Genomic DNA, 15,977 nt, shown 5'->3' with positions numbered 1-15,977 from the left:
CTGGATATTCTTCTTTGTATAGATGCATCTGGCATAAAGCAAATTCGTGGCAGCTTGATTTCCACAGCTTGTGTTTGTCCTTCGCTTGTGCCTTCTCCACGGTAGCAGGAGAGAGTCTAGAATGAAACCCATCCCTTGAATTAAAGCATAGCCTTCATTTTTGTAGTCCTTCAACAGACGTGGTTATAATAAATGCCTGGCAGGTGCCTGTCTTAGTGCCTTAGGTGCCTTTAACAATGCTTGTTACTCAGGACTGTGGTAGATCTCACTAGTCAGGTGTGTAGGGATAGTGCTGTGTCAAAATCTGAATGAGTAAATCTTTATTGCTCCCAGGAGCCTGAGAAGCAAAATGAGAGAGCTTTAGTTTATTGTCCTAGGCAAAAGATCAATGGCAAGGGGGAAAGGGATTGCTTGACACAGCAACTTGACATGGAGTCTTAGAGTAGAAGAAGAAGGGAATTTCATGGGACTGTGAAGTTAATCAGCTGAACAGAGACTAATGGAATGTAGATCTGGGAAAAAACATTTTCTAGAGCAGCATCAGCTCTAAGTGCTGTGGTTATGTGGGGGCTGTCAGGTAAAATAGTAGAGTTCTTCCTTTTCCTTTTCCGTTTGTTCTTGGTTTTGCTTTTGCTGCTGCTTCTGGGCAGGTAGTTTGGAACGGAACATTGGCCTCTTGCCAGTCTGCAGAGGAAGAAGAGGTACATGCATCAGTGCTGTTTTGGAGGAGCATGTCTGAACCTACTGAGGTAAAGCTGCAGGAGGCCATGGTCCCTTGCCATGTGTTTTCCAGACAGGTTTCAGTGTCTGTTGAGTGTGCCTTTTCTATTAGAAAACGAGAGCCAAGCACCTGCAGGCTGTGCATGTTCTCATGCTTCATCTGTACTGTATCTGCAGCTGGTTTCTAGCTGAAGCCTTATTTATACTATCTGAAGAAAAAGGGAAGTTGGAAGAAATACCTGAGGGAGCCTGCAGTACCTTCTTATCTTGGGTTAAAGGGGCAGGGACTCGTGGTGCCTGTTCTCAATTGCCAGTGCTGTCACCACCTTGGTGTGTGACTGAGAACTGGGATGTCCTCACTGTCGTGTGGACCTGTGAAATGTGTTGCAGGAGCCGTGACCTGTAGCTCTGCCCTATGCCTCCTGAGGGGACAAAGCTCAGTTTGTCATAATGTAAATCATGCCAGAAAGGGATGGGTTCTGAGGGGATGGCTGAGCTGACCTAGGGCCTTGCTGCCCCCTTTCTTATTTGCTCATTTTTCATTTTTGCCTTTTTTTATATCTATTGCCAAGTGAACAAGCTGAAATGAGCTCTCTGAGAAAATGGGCAAATAATGGAGGGGGTCGTGTGGTCAAGAGAAGGAGGGGAAGGGATGATGGAAGGACACTGATCTGGAATAACTTGCAGCATAACTGACTTCCCAGCAGCTACCTGCATCAGTCCTATGAACTGGGCTACACCTGAGTCTGGGTGTCATCCCTGCCCAGCTGTGGTGGCTCCTAGTAACACTTTCCCATTAAACACTTGGTGTTCGAGTCCCCCCAGCTTCTCCAAAGTGGGCTGTTAGGGTGAGGTGTTCCTCTGGATTCCTGCACTTACTGCTATTTTTGCAGCTGACTCTGATTTTACCAGGATCTTTTTCAGTCTTTCTTCCTCCTTCTTCTTCAGTTGTCTCAGCCTTTCCTCTCTGAGCCTTTTGAAGGGAGTGAATAAAAGGATGGGTCAAATGCAGTGTGCAGCTACACCAAGTATGCTTTTGACATACAGCATCAATATCTAACACTACATTTTGCTTTTCATCTTACATTTAAGTCTAAGAACACCAGAGCCCAGGGAATTGGACATGGCACTTGGTGCCATGGTTTAGTAGTCATGAGGTGTTGGGTGACAGGTTGGACTTGGTGATCTTTGAGGTTTCTTCCAACCTTGGTGATTCTGTGATTTTGCCCTTTTCTGATGTAGCTTCCTAAGGTAGTTGTGGGCTGCTGCTCCCTCATCAGGAGGTACAAGTGCTATGAATGTGGAACCCTTGCAGAAGTAAAATGGTCACATGGGCTTGGAGTTTCCTGGGCTGACCTGACAAAGTTGACTTTTTCAGTGGCTTTGATTTTGGCTCTCAACATTTAAAACCAGCATCCCCATTTCCAGAAGAGGCTTTTGTCTTACCTTAGCTTCCATTCCTTCTGTTTGGCTTCCAGAAGTGGTTTTAACTTTTCTCTTGGGACTTTCTCCAGTTGGTCCAGTAAATCGTAGACCTGTTTTTCCATCACCATTAGCATCTGCTCCATCTGCAGGTCTGCTCCACTTTCTCCTGTGAAGTGACGATAAACCTCCCGCACTTTCTTCTCCAGGCTTTCGAGCATTTTGTCCTACAGGTGAGAGGAAATGTGGTGAGAGCCACAGCTGTGTTCTGCCCAGTGAAAGCTTGTTTCCCAGTTTGCTTATCATAAGTGTCTGGGATAGATGGTTGGGGTGGATAGAATTGAGCCATTTTTCTCTAGGTCTCCACAACTTTGCTGTGGCATGAGATATGTTGCAGCTACCTAGCTGCCTCTGCACACCCCACGCCCATGTTGTAGCACTTGCACGGAGCATAGAATCAATAAGGAAAAGACCTCAAAGAACATCAAGTCCTACCTCTCACCCAACACCTCATGACTACTAAACCGTGGCTTCAAGTGCCATGTCCAATCCCTTTTTGAGCACCCCCTGGGTAGCACATTCCAGTGGCTAACAACTCTCTCTGTGAAGAACTTTTTCCTCACCTCAAACCTAAACTTCCCCTGGTGCAGCTTGAGACTGTGTCCTCTTGTTCTGGTGCTGGTTGCCTGGGAGAACAGACCAACCCCCACCTGGCTACGACCTCCCTTCAGGTAGTTGTAGAGAGCAAGAAGGTCTCCCCTGAGCCTCCTCCAGGTTAAACAATCCCAGCTCCATCAGCCTCTCCTGGTAGGGCTTGTGCTCGAGGCCTCTCCCCAGCCTTGTTGCCCTTCTCTGGACACGTTCAAGAGTCTCAATGTCCTTAAACTGAGGGGCCCAGAACTGGACACAGTACTCAAGGTGTGGCCTAAGAGACACATTTGTCCCAAGTATACTGCCTCAGCAGTGCCCCAGACCTGCCCTAGCTGTAGCTCCAATGCTGGGAAACTGCTGATTCTTCCCCAGTGCAAGCCACTGTCTGCTTTCTTTTTTTCCCCCCAGATGGATATGACTGGTGGAGAAGGCACATTTTTGTATGCTAACCCTGCCTTGCCTTGCTCTCAGGATATACCTGCTCATCAGCTGTGTGTTCTCCGGGGGAAAAGTGGTGAACTTTAATCATCAGATCTGCTTTTTTCTCTTCTAGCTTGGCGATGGCAGATTTGAAGGTGTCTACCTGCTGTTTGAGCTCTGCAAACTGCTTCTCCCTAAGCCGGAAGAGAAAGGAGGTGTTTTGAGAGGGCATTTCTGAAAGACAGGACTCCACGATTGCTTTGCAGGCTGGGACTGTGCCTCCTGCTGCCGGCAGATGGAGGTAACACTTCATTCCATTTCTGGGGACCGTGTACCGCAGCTCTGAGAGCAGAGGGAACTTGGGATTTTTCTGGAATACCGGTGGTTGTGCTGGTGTGGGGGAGAGAGAAGTAGCATAGTCAAACAGTCAAGATTTTTTATTAAGTCAGTGAGGGAAGTAGATTAGCTTGGAAAACTTTCATAAGGGGATAAGCTACCCTATAGATGGGAATGTGTGTCTACCTGCCATGGAAATGTTATATTGCAATTGCACTTGGCTTCCCTGCTGGCTTCTTCTAGAGTTTGCAGTGAGTCTACTCTCAGTGCTGGTTTGGATCACTTCAGGACATCTTTTAAGTCTTCCTTTGATCTTTCTTTATGAGAATTGCACAATACTTCTGTCTTATAACCACTCCAGGATGTTAAATGCATCAGCTCCCCAGCCTGTGCCTTGAGGACTAAGGAACTAGTCCCAGGCTCAGGTCTGATCTCCTAAATGACATAGATGGGATTCTTTCCCAGCAGCTCCCAAGCTGGTGAGTTGAATGTGCTGCAGCTGGGCTCCAAGGCATGAGAAAGCGACTCTTTGCTGTGTGCTGTTTGAAAGGCATCACGTGTGGCCTGCAGCACGCAGCCTGATGTTGAGGTGCTAGTAGGGGGAAGAGGGAGTCACCTATGTTTGAAAGCTGGCCCACGGGGACTCCTTCCCAATAGTCCCAGGATCATACTTACTTGCTTACACATTCAGTGATGAGCTTGTCCAGATCTGTCTTGGTACCCTGGGAATTCTGGATGAAGGACAAGATCTGATCCTCCATCTCCGTTAAAACAGACAGCACTTGCTGGAGATCAGTAAAATACACCTCGACAGGCTGGAGTGGGAAACATATGGCAATGAGCTTTTGCCATCCTCTAGCTTTTTTTCTGTTGTAATACATGGAGGTTGGTCTGCACCAGCCCTGGCTGCTCAGATGCTCTCCCATGTAGAGACATCTGTGCCTGCCCTTGTGTGGTTGTACATTCTATTATCTGCTTTTCTGCTTTGTGCACAGCTCTATGCTGCCTCAGTAGCTCATCCCCAAACCAAGCTGCATTTTGAGGAGCAAAAAAGTGGTGCAAACATCTGTGAACGGGAAACTTTTCATTTCATACAGAAACCAATGACCTCACTCATTTCAAAGTCTCCCATTATATGGTGTTATATCCCATTGAGGGGATGGCAAGCTTTGAGATGATGGTTTTTGGAAAGTGGAGGATGAAAATTAACCCAAGGTATTTATCAGCTGTGTTGCTAAAAGATGAACATTTATCAGTGTATAAATAGACATTAGCATACTGCATAAATATACATTTATAATTAGTGGCTACAGCAGCTTCTCAATACCATAATGAATGGTTAGAAGGTGAGAGAAATTAGTAGATGAATAATCAATGAATAACACAGGACAATCAGAAAGTGTCGCTATTTCAACACAAGCTTTCTGACCTCATCTCCATCCGAGCTGGCTTCGCTTTCCAAGTCCTCCAATGAAGATCTGTAAAGAGCATTGTGTGTATCAAGCCCTTAGAGAAATGACAGCTCAAAAGAGACCTTCTTAGTGAATCATGAACACTGTTGTTTGCTGTTGCTCTTTGCTCCTGAACAGTCTTTTCTTTGCACAGTCACACGTTTGGTCCCCCTGTGGCTGTGGGCTGTTGGGGGATCATAGGAGCTAGAGGTCACACAAACACGCAGCCCAGGAGCTACGTCTGTCCACAAGCAAGCTGCCTTTTGAGCTGCTCCAGGCACTGCTGGCCAGCAGGGTCAGGACATGACGCATGAGCCTGAACTAAAGAGTGTTGATCCAAATGCCTTTAAACTCGATGGGAGGCTTTGGTTCTTGGGCGATGAGAAAGCAGAGGTAAGAACCTTATTGAAAAGGCTCAGGCAGCAGCAGAGCAAGTGTAGAGAAAGCCTTGTGCTCTGTGCAGGATGTGGTACCGCTCCTCAGCAACATGCTGTAGCCACCATGGGGGTCTATAGGGGGTTTCTGAGCTTCTTACTTTGCACAGCCTAGCGCCATTAACCATCAGTGCAGCCTCTCTTCCCTGCTCAGCCCCAGGGACAAGCCATGGCAAGAGCTGAAGAGTGAGGCAAGAGGTGCATGATTGCTGCTGGCAGTAGAGTCTGCTCATCACCTTTATTGCACTTGTCACTTGGTGCCATGGAAGGGTGGTAAACCTCCATTTTTATTACCTTAGTACCAGCCTCACCTGGGTCTCCACCATTCCTGCCATGTGGCAGCAGCCCAGTAATTGCAGTGGTTTCACAGAGGGTGGCATGTGGCAGCCCTGCTTAGTAGAACCTGGCAGTTACGACATTCTGAGTGGAGGCAGAGGAAATGGCCTTGCAAGCAGTGACTTCAGTCTCTACTGATAGTCAAGGTTGGGGCCTTAGGAGACCCACTAGGCACTCACACTTTGCTTTCCAAGGCAATTGCTTTCTTTCCCTCAAGAAGCTCTTCATCTTCTCAGCCTGGCCCTACCTATTACTTCAGTTACTTTACCTGCATCCCACCATACACTGTCTGAAAGCTCTTACTGAAAGTAGACAGTCAATGCAGTGTGGACCTACAGTGACCTTGGACCTGCAAAACAACAAGCAACAACTCCCATGGTGGCTGTGACCAATGGTGGGAACCAGAATCACAGCCACAAAGCCACAGAGAAACTTTGCTCCAGGACAAATGCCCAAGGTAACCCTCCTGGGGTTTCCTCAAATTCTTTGGGTAAGGTTTTCAGCCGAGGACTGGAGGATGGAGCTCTCTTGGAAGAGGTACATAGGTACTGACTTAGACACCTGATGCCTTTCTACTGACATTTTGATTTGTTCCAACAAGACCCAGATCTCAGTAAGCTCACAGTGAAGGTGAGGAGTATGTTCCCTCTGTCTTGACTTCCAGTCAGCTGAGTGCTCTCTACGGCTCTGAAGTCTGTTGTTTGCATTGGCTTGTACTTACAGGTCTCCTGTCGCTAGAAATGCTTCCAAATATTTTCCTGTTCTGCCCTTTTTGACATGTTTCTCCTGCCACTCTTTCGGAGATAATTCATAGAGGAAGTCCCTCCACAGCTTGCGCTCCCGCACAGTTTTCTTCATTCTGAGTATATCCCTGGGTTGAGAGAAGTGGACAAGGCTTGCTAGGGATCAGGAAAGCCTCTGTTTGAGTAGGTTCTTTCTAACTCTTGATAGCTTCACCCAGAGGAAGGATATGAGGCCACATGTCCTCATGGACATACAAAGACAAGAGGAACCTGCCCTGCGTGCTGTGGCTTCTCATATGGAAGATGTCTGCTCACATCTTTGTGGCCACATCTTTGCTGTGACACTGGGCTTGCTAATTTGGGAATTTTTACTTGAAAATGAATGAAAAATCTTGCCAGCTCTACTCATACTGGGACAGACAGAAAGGGATCTGGGGGTACTGATTGACAGCTGGCTGAACATGAGCCAGCAGTGTGTCCAGGTGGCCAAGAAGGCCAATGGCATCCTGGGCTGCATCAGGAATAGTGTGGCCAGCAGCAACAGGGAGGTCATTCTGCCCCTGTACTCGGCACTGGTTAGGCCACACCATGAGTCCTGTGTCCAGTTCTGGGCCCCTCAGTTTAGGAAAGATGTTGAGTTGCTGGAATGTGTCCAGAGAAGGGCAATGAGGCTGGTGAGAGGCCTCGAGCACAGGCCCTATGAGGAGAGGCTGAGGGGGCTGGGGCTGCTTAGCCTGGAGAAGAGGAGGCTCAGGGGAGACCTTACTGCTCCCTACAACTACCTGAAGGGAGGTCGTAGCCAGGAGTGGGGGGCTGTTCTCTTCTCCCAGGCAATCAGCACCAGAACAAGAGGACACAGTCTCAAGCTGCACCAGGCAAAGTTTAGGCTCGAGATGAGGAGAAAGTTCTTCACAGAGAGAGTTGTTAGCCATTGGAATGTGCTGTCCAGGGAGGTGGTGGAGTCCCCATCCCTGGAGGTGTGCAAGAGGGGATTGGACATGGCACTTGGTGCCATGGTTTAGTGGATATGAGGTCTTGGGTTGGACTTGATGATCTTTGAGGTCTTTTCCAACCTTATTGATTCTATGATTCTAGTGTATTTATTTTTTGCCTTTCCCCAGGTCACTACTGAAATGCTTTACTTAGTTTTGTTTGGGTTTTAATCTGAGGCTAGGCATTTAGCTTGGGGTTTGGAACATTTATACCTAAAAAGAACCAAGAAATCCTTAAGATACTAGCTGAGTTGTTTTAGAAACAAAGCCAGCATCTGGAAAACAAAAGCTGAAACATTCTAACTCTTAAAATTGAACCTTTTTAGAAGTATTTTACCTTGCCTCCCTTTTATCCTGAGGGCTGTGAGGGTACAAGGCTGTAGGAACTGTTAAAAGCTGGGTATGAGTAGTGTGCAACTGTTACCTCTTGACATCCTCTATTTGGGAGTTGATTTCGAAGAGCTCTCTCTTTTTCTCTGCCTGTGCTGCAATTTCTTTTCTGGTACTAGGGAAGAATATATAAACACAAGCAAACAGTAAGTGGGTTGTGAATTGAAGTGCACATAAAACAGAGAAAATGATGGGGGGGGAGCACTAGAAATCTCATATAGATATATCCTGGGTGATGCTTGCCTCCTGCCTGAAGACCCTGCTTGTCTTGGCAAAGAGAGCATGGGGTCCCAGTGCAGCTTCCAAGTTAAGAGTCAGAGTAGGGTCAGAGTGGCTGGAGAGTGGCCAGGCAGAGAGGGACCTGGGGGTACTAGTTGATGGTAGGCTGAACATGAGCCAGCAGTGTGCCCAGGTGGCCAAGAAGGCCAATGGCATTCTGGCCTGTATCAGGAATAGTGTGGCCAGCAGGAGCAGGGAGGTCATTGTGCCCCTGTACACTGCACTGGTTAGGCCACACCTTGAGTCCTGTGTCCAGTTCTGGGCTCCTCAGTTTAGGAAAGATGTTGAGTTGCTGGACCATGTCCAGAGAAGGGGAACAAAGCTGGTGAGGGGTTTGGAGCACAAACCCTATGAGGAGGGGGGAAAGTGCTACCAGGACTGTAACTCTGGGCAAAAGCCTGCAAGGAGGTCAAGCAAAGATCTCTCATGCCCAGCACAAAAGAGCACGCGGACGGTTCCCTCGACGGCCATCACCTTTCCACGGCTTGACGATACTGGTTCAGTTTCTCCTTCTGGGACTCATAAAACATTAAAGCATCCTTCTCCCTCTTTCTTTGAGCCTTTTCCAGCTTTCTTTCCTCTTCCTCTACTATGCTGTCCATCTTTTGCATCTTCTCTCGCATTACTGCCATGGCATACTGAAACAAATCCCAAAGCAACACAGTCACACTGGCTGGCTGATTTTAAAGATACATTGCTTTAGCTCTGTTCTTGGTTACCTTATTTCCATAAGGGAAGGAGGAGAGGCTAAGGATTTCAATTCATAGTACAAAATAGGTACTTATTTTCCAGGAGATATTTCAGAAGGAACATAGCAAATAAGCAGGGAAATTAAAAACAGAATCCAGAAGTCCCAGCACTGTAGGAACTCCTGGATGACAAAGATGGACTCAGTTGTGTTACAGCACAGAAATAGAGGTGAATAATGGGAATATTCTAGCACAGCTGCCTTATTTTGTGTTCAGAATGGCTCCCAGCTATAGCTTTTGTGTAGGACAGCAGGAGCCAGGTGGTCAGCATATCTGTGCAGCTCACAAATGGAATAGTTGCATGGATGCTACTGGATGGTGGAAATCAACTATGTTCCTTTCTTTCTTGGTTGGCTGCTGCTGAGCTGTGGGCTCCGAGTGTCTTTAACACAGGACTCGGACAATTAGTTCATGAGGTCTGATGTGTGCCTCTTGGGAGGGTCTCTAGGCGATGGATCTCAGGGGAAAAAAGTACAAAATAAAGCAACACAGAGAGGAATAATTAAATGAACAGAAAGTAAGATTCTTAGAGCCAAGTACCTCAAGGTAAAATATCTCTCTTTGATTATTTATGTAGTCACGGAAGGTTGTCTTTTCTAATGGATGATCTGAAATAAGGATATAAAGATGATCAGACAAGAGAGGAAATATGGCCAAGGCAAAACCCAGTAAATATGTGGGCTGCTGTGAGCATGGATGTGGTTGGTGCTAGAGGCAGCTATACTGATTATTACAGTTTAGACCTCGCTTAGGATCAGTTATGCATGGGCTTTCATGGAGTGAAACTAGATAAAGTGGAGTGGAGAATCTGGTCTTTACAAAGGTTGATGTCCTCTAAACAAAAATGCCAAGGCTGTTTTTTATGTTAGAGGCAGAAGCTTTATGCCCATGGCCACTAAAATATACTTTCAAGTTTGCTTAGTAGAAGTGTCTGTGACACACAATCCTGCAAACTCTCAGCTGACTCCCAGATGATTTTGGGAGCTGCCAGCTATTGTGAAAGCCACAGGGGATGGTGGAACCCAGGCTATTGCAGTGAGGGTGACACATGTTTCATATGCAAGTGCATGAGATGAGCTAGCTCAGCCACACACAGGTTGGCAAGATGCAGCATATAACTTTTGTGTCTACAAGAGCTCACCAAAGATAGATAGTTAACTGCTACTCCCATCCCCTTTTTGATTTTTGCTTTAGGCTATTGCTCAGCTGAGCAGCACCCCTACCAAGACAGTTACTGTTCCCTACCATTTTTAATGCGTAGCTTCCCTGAAAGACTCTTTTGAAGTATTTTCCGTCTCTCGTCATCTGTTGCCTGTTTTCTGGCCTCCTCTTCCTCCTCCTTCTGCAGAGCCTTCTTCAAACCAGTTTGCATTGCTTTTGCTTTAGTGGAGTAAGTCATTTTCTCGTGGACTTTCATGGTCTTCATTCTTTCACGTTCCTGTGAGGAGAAGTCAGTTATGTGGACGGTTTGGTTAGTTGCTTTGTTTGCTGTGGGTTTTAAAGACATGAGTCGTTATTGACAGGCTTGAAATTTGCAGGCTCCTAACACTCTGCTGGTTCATGTCTGCCTGGTTTGTCTGACTGGTCCCAGAGATATTCTGTCTTCATTTCTTAGTTTTGTTCTCATAAGTTTCATAGAATCATAGAATGGTTTGGGTTGGAGGGGACCTCTAAAGGTCATCTAGTCCAAGCCCCTCTACAGTAAGCAGGGGCATCCTCAATTATACCAGGTTGCCCAGAGCCTTGTCGAGCTTCACCTTGAACATCTCCAGGGATGGGACCTTAACTACCTTCCTGGGCAACCTGTCCCAGTGTTCCACTGTCCTCATGGTAAACAACTTGTTCCTAACATGATTTGTATTCTGCATCCAGCCACCAGCTGTGCCAGCTTGTACCTACTCAGGGTCCTAATTTTTCCTTCCTGGATCGCTCCTGGGAGAGAATGGAAATTTTCAGAAGTTCATCCTTCAAGTCTCCTACTAAAAGGAAACAACAGGGCAGCTCATGCTCAATACCAGCTTGGTCCAGCTTTTACAAAGGCATGGGAACATTCAAGTTCAGATTGAGAGGATCTATTCAAACCTGCTCCAGAGCTTTCTGCAGGACAAAAGGTGGTTCATGCTCAGTGCTTTCACATCAGCTGGAGTGTAATTCATTGATGCCTGCACAGTTTGGGTGTAGGTTAGGCTGATGGCATCTCTCAGCAGACATCCTTAATGCACTTCTTGCTAAGCTCTCATAGAATTGTTAGAGTTGGAAGGGACCTCAAGAATCATCTAGTTCCAACCCCGCTGCCATGGGCAGGGACACCTCACACTAGATCAGGTTGCTCAGAGCCACATCCAGCCTGGCCTTAAAAACCTCCAGGGATGGGGTTTCTACCACCTCCCTGGGCAACCTGTTCCCAGTGTCTCACCACCCTCATGGTCGAGAACTTCTTCCTAATAACCAATATGAATCTACCCATTTCTATTTTTGTTCCATTCCCCCTAGTCCTATCATTACCTGACACCCTAAAACATCTCTCTCTCTCTCTCTCTCTATATATATATATATATAGAAAATGACCTTCAACCCAAGCAAAAAACAGACTGTATCAGTCATTAGTGGGAAGTGGGGAGGCTTGCTCAAGCTTATTTGCAGCCCTCCCTTTGTGATTTAGAAACAGAGACCTCTTGCTTCCATCTTACTGCTGGGCTTCTGCAACCATGTGCAACACTAAGACCTCTTAGAGATGTGACAACCTCTCCATCCCTTCCCACTCCTTTTGGATAGCATATCCTAAGGAAAGTACAGCTTTCTGGTCTTATGGGTTGCAATTCCCTATCTGTATGGAGAGAAATCCATGAAACCCATGTTGTCTTTCTTCCTAGGCATTCATTTCATTGGCAGTTCAGAAGAAGGTCACATCAAACATTGTAATACAGCTTCCCTGCTTACTGCAGAGGGGGTTGGACTAGATGACCTTCAGAGGTCCCTTCCAACCCAGACTGTTGTATGATTCCCAAGCACAAAGCTAAGCCTGTTGCATTGGAAAGCAAAAGGTCTTCCACCAAAGCTTTATGCGGAAATCAATGCTAACAGCACTGGCAGGTATCTTCTCCAGGAACAGGAAGGAGAGGTAAATCTATCTTGTAAGCAAGCAAAGTGACAATATCCAGATCTTTCACTGGCAACCAGCAAGCTTGTGCTCAGATCTGCTTTTGTAGTTTCTCATCCTGGACTTCAGTGGACTTGAGAGAAGTCTCAACTGAATTTGGCAGCTATTCTCTCTGTCATGCACTTAATTATTGCTTGTATACACACCGCCTTAGCTTTTCTTCTTTCCTTCTCTCTTACTGAGAAAATATTGACATCTGAAGGAACGGTAAAGGGATTTTTCATTGGGTTTTCTTCATCCTCTTTTGGGTTTTCTTCATCCTCTTTTGGGCTTTCTGCAAAAAGTGAAGGAAGATGTACGAGACATGTGGCAGTATATCAAGACCCAGTGCAAAGGGACTCTGCTCTATGATATAACTGAGTCTTCTGTATTGTTTATGTCACTTGACCGTATCTGCTGATTGACTCAGGGTTTCAGACAGGGATTTTGGTAAGTCTGGAGCTATTTTACCCATCTCATCTGATCAGAGACAGAGGAGTATTGAATACAGACCTTTCCTGCCAGATCATCATGACCTTACCTGATGGCAAAAGCTGAGTTTCCATCCCAGATTTGGAAGAGAAACTTTCAGGTGTTTGCTCTGTATGTGCAGAAGGCATCTTCGACCCTGGCCCAAGGAAAATCATAAACAAATCAATCAGGTGACCTGTAACTAACTGGTGTAGTAGGTTTTACAGCAGTGCTGGGCTTAGGGACTCTCTGAATCTTAACCACCGAGCCTTTTGTGTCTTCAGTAAACTATTTGTGTTCTGACCCCCAAAGAGAGGTGTTCATCCCTGGCTTATGTAAAAGCTGTGTAAAGCACAGTCCTCTTTACACACACACTGATGGTAAAGCAATGACAAAACAATTTGGAGATAACAAGCCACTCAAATTCCTTGCCTTTTCTTCCCCCAGTATCTCCAGTTGTGATCCACATCCATACGTTTTCATCCCCCTATCACAGGCTCACAAGCAACATTTTTACTCCCTAAAGCTCTTACCACTATTTACTTTGGCATCATGGGTTTCTTGAGATAAGGCTGAATGACTATTGGACAGCACAGATGTGCTGTAGAGAACTCTGTTGTTTTTCATTTTAGGCTGCCAAAATGTTGAAGGTTACTTGCTGTTCTTTTTCTCTGAATCCAGTCTCTTTTTGTAGTCTTTGCTATAGGTCCTAGGGGAAGAGGCATAATTGTAATGATCTCACTCACAAAGAATAGATAGACCATTGTTGAAGCTATCCTTTAATCAACAAAGGCAGCACCTCCAGGGAGGTGGTAGTTCAATTGATGCAATTCTGCTGCTGGGACCATTCCTGACCTGCGCTGGTATAGGACTCAGCAGAAAATATCCCTTTCCGCTTGCACTACTTTTAAGGCTATTTTAGAGCATCATTTTTTGCTCTGAATTGCCTCCAGTTTTTATGTATTTTGAGCTAAAGTCATCTGGCCTAATTTCCATCTACGTCCTTGGTGCTTTGTGTTTCCTATTGGCTGTGTTTCTGCAGCTGTCCAATTAGTATCTTATTCTTTGGAGGTGTCAGACTTCCACTGTTGCTGAGACGCAGAGGCTGAGGTAGAATTTAGGTTGTTTGAATTCATCCCAGATGTTTTCTCTCTCCTTTCCCATTCTCAAAACACCTTTTCCAAAAGCCTCCTTGACTGGCTGCCTAGGTTCCATGTGACTCTGACATAACTTGAGTACTGTGTCTAGTTCTGGGCCACTCAGTTTAAAAAGGACATTGAGACACTTGAATGTGTTCAGAGAAGGGCAACGAGGCTGGGGAGAGGCCTCAAGCACAAGCCCTACAAGGACTGGCTGAGGGAGCTGGGATTGTTTAGCCTGGAGAAGAGGGGGCTCAGGGGAGACCTTCTTGCTCTCTACAACTACCTGAAGGGTGATTGTAGCCAGGAGGGGGTTGGTCTGTTCTCCCAGGCAACCAGCACCAGAACAAGAGGACACAGTCTCAAGCTGTGCCGGGGAAGTTTAGGCTGGAGATGAGGAGAAAATTCTTCACTGAGAGAGTTGTTAGCCATCAGAATGGGCTGCCCAGGGAGGTGGTGGAGTCACTATCCCTGGAGGTGTTCAAGAGGGGATTGGGCATGGCACTTGGTGGTCTGTGGTGACAGGTTGGACTCCATGATCTTTGTGGTCTCTTCCAACCTTGGTGATTCTGTGAATTCATGTATTCAGTATTGGAATCTGTTTCTAAGACTAACTTGTAAATGTTCATTTTATCAAGATACTTTTTGAGTTTCTTAGGTTTGTTTTTGGTTTTTTTTTAATAGATTGTTTGCACATCACTTTGGGAATGATGCTACAAGCCAGAGAAGTCTAGTTGTGCTAATTACAATTATTAAAGTCAATAATGCAGATAAACTACTTTGCTGCTAGAATCATTGGGCATATATCTCACTGCCTCTGACATTGTTCTGTTTCAGTAGCTACATACCAATGGCCAGGACTATGTGAACCAACAGATAAGGCATTCATGGCTTTCATTTACTGAAACATTTATTCACTGTTTTTCCCTAGCATCAAACTGCTGCCCAGGAAAAAACCCCACAACCTGTGGCAATGCCAGCGACAAGCAGTGTGAGCAATCTGGCAGTGCAGGCCTAGAGCCTGACAGGGTGGTAGGCCATGCTCAGCATTAGTGCAGAGCCAGCTAGCAGTGTAGCAGAACAGTGCTGTGCCTGCAGCATGTAACTAAAACAGGAGACTGGTAGATATAAACATAGAAAGTTATCTTGGGACAACAGGACATGCACCTGCATCAACAAACCTCGTTGTGTCATTAGTAGTTGGACCAATAATCTGTAATAGTGTGATGTGTGGTCACTCATAGGGAACCAATGAAGCTATGCCAACAAGGCACTCCGAGTTTATATAAGTTGTAGAAGTTCCCTTGCTACGCACTTCTGCTTTTCCTTTCCCTTCTTCTTCTTTACTTTACTGTGCTATACTCGCATCTTAGGCCTGCAATACTGGAACAATAAAGGAACAATACTCGATCATATTGATCAGCTGTATTGACTCCAATCTCCGTTGTCCATAACAACCCACCCCAACTATGCCAAAACAAACAGGCAGAGCTCTGAAAAATAATGCAATCAAGTCCATCCACCGTGCTCCTAGGCTGCTGGATGAGTGTGTGTGTTTTATACACTCAAATGATTTCAATGATTCCCCTGGCCTGTGGAGCATGCTTGTTACCCTCAATGGGAAACCACGCCAAGTTCTGAGCTACGGCTCAACTCTTCCAAGGGACAGATGTGTCCCATTTCTCCTTCCCCCAGGGAAGGAAAGGGTTAGTGTGTGTGACACATGCCGGCGCCGCCACTGAGTGAGACAGTCTCTGAAGTTGAAAACGGAAAAGAAACTGTTGTGATTGCCCTCACCTCTTTGGGTTGCGGTTCCTCACCGACATGAAAGCCGCTCCGGGCTGCTGTTCAAAGTGGGGCCGTGGTCTCAAGGAGATCCGGATGCGGTCCTAGACATGGCTGCCCGGCAGCTCGCCTCGGCTCTGGGCTGTCGCCCGTCTCTTGTTTACATTGCCATGGAAACCTGTTGCCAGGCAGCACTCGAGCCGCGCAGGGGCGTGCCTGGGCATTACAGCTGGGGCTCCTGTAGCCAGGACAAGTGTCCCTACCCCAGTGGAGCGAGGCTGAGCCAGATGGGTGCTCTCAGAGCCCAGCCACCACGGGAGGCTTTGCAAAGCCACCTGCCTGGCTGCCGCATTGACACATTGGTGGATGCTCAAATCTCCATAATCGCTGTACCCTCTTTCTGAGAAGACCAAACTAGTTTCAAATGGATCGTGCTCTTCTCTAGGCTCTTTCAACTGCCTATTAATACAGCTTCAGCTTTCTGGAGCAGCACTTCTTGTCGCTTACCAAGAGGTTTCCA

The 15,977-nt window shown here is 46.5% G+C and overlaps 1 protein-coding gene across 2 annotated transcripts; it reads right to left on the bottom strand.

Moving 5' to 3' along the window:
* Positions 1-26: 26 nt before the first annotated feature.
* On the bottom strand, positions 27-15,593 carry CFAP100 (cilia and flagella associated protein 100). Of its 2 annotated transcripts, XM_068154107.1 has the most exons (15): positions 15,470-15,593; positions 13,067-13,242; positions 12,604-12,690; positions 12,230-12,357; positions 10,169-10,361; positions 9,464-9,531; positions 8,649-8,812; positions 7,930-8,010; positions 6,492-6,641; positions 4,979-5,027; positions 4,225-4,364; positions 3,272-3,407; positions 2,167-2,369; positions 1,600-1,693; positions 27-684 (listed from the first exon to the last, which is right to left on the bottom strand). In XM_068154107.1, the coding sequence occupies exons 2-15, from the start codon at positions 13,158-13,160 to the stop codon at positions 574-576; spliced, it is 1,698 nt and encodes a 565-aa protein (XP_068010208.1). In that variant the 5' UTR covers positions 13,161-13,242; positions 15,470-15,593; the 3' UTR covers positions 27-573. The 2 variants fall into 2 exon arrangements, with proteins under 2 accessions (XP_068010208.1, XP_068010209.1); XM_068154108.1 differs by lacking the exon at positions 13,067-13,242.
* Positions 15,594-15,977: the final 384 nt, after the last annotated feature.

Source organism: Melanerpes formicivorus, unplaced genomic scaffold, assembly GCF_026170545.1.
Source record: "Melanerpes formicivorus ecotype bairdi unplaced genomic scaffold, bMelFor1.0.p_v2 SCAF_28, whole genome shotgun sequence".
Classification (NCBI taxonomy): domain Eukaryota; kingdom Metazoa; phylum Chordata; class Aves; order Piciformes; family Picidae; genus Melanerpes; species Melanerpes formicivorus.
This window is presented reverse-complemented; position numbering and strand designations above follow the sequence as displayed.

Coding starts and splice junctions, on each gene's coding strand:
- CFAP100 (XM_068154107.1), bottom strand. CDS start 13,160: ATGAAAAACAACAGAGTTCTCTACAGCACATCTGTGCTGTCCAATAGT. Junction 3,408..4,224: donor ATCACTGAATGTGTAAGCAA/GTAAGTATGATC, acceptor CTTCCGGCTTAG/GGAGAAGCAGTTTGCAGAGC. Junction 1,694..2,166: donor CAGAAGGAATGGAAGCTAAG/GTAAGACAAAAG, acceptor TCCCTTCAAAAG/GCTCAGAGAGGAAAGGCTGA.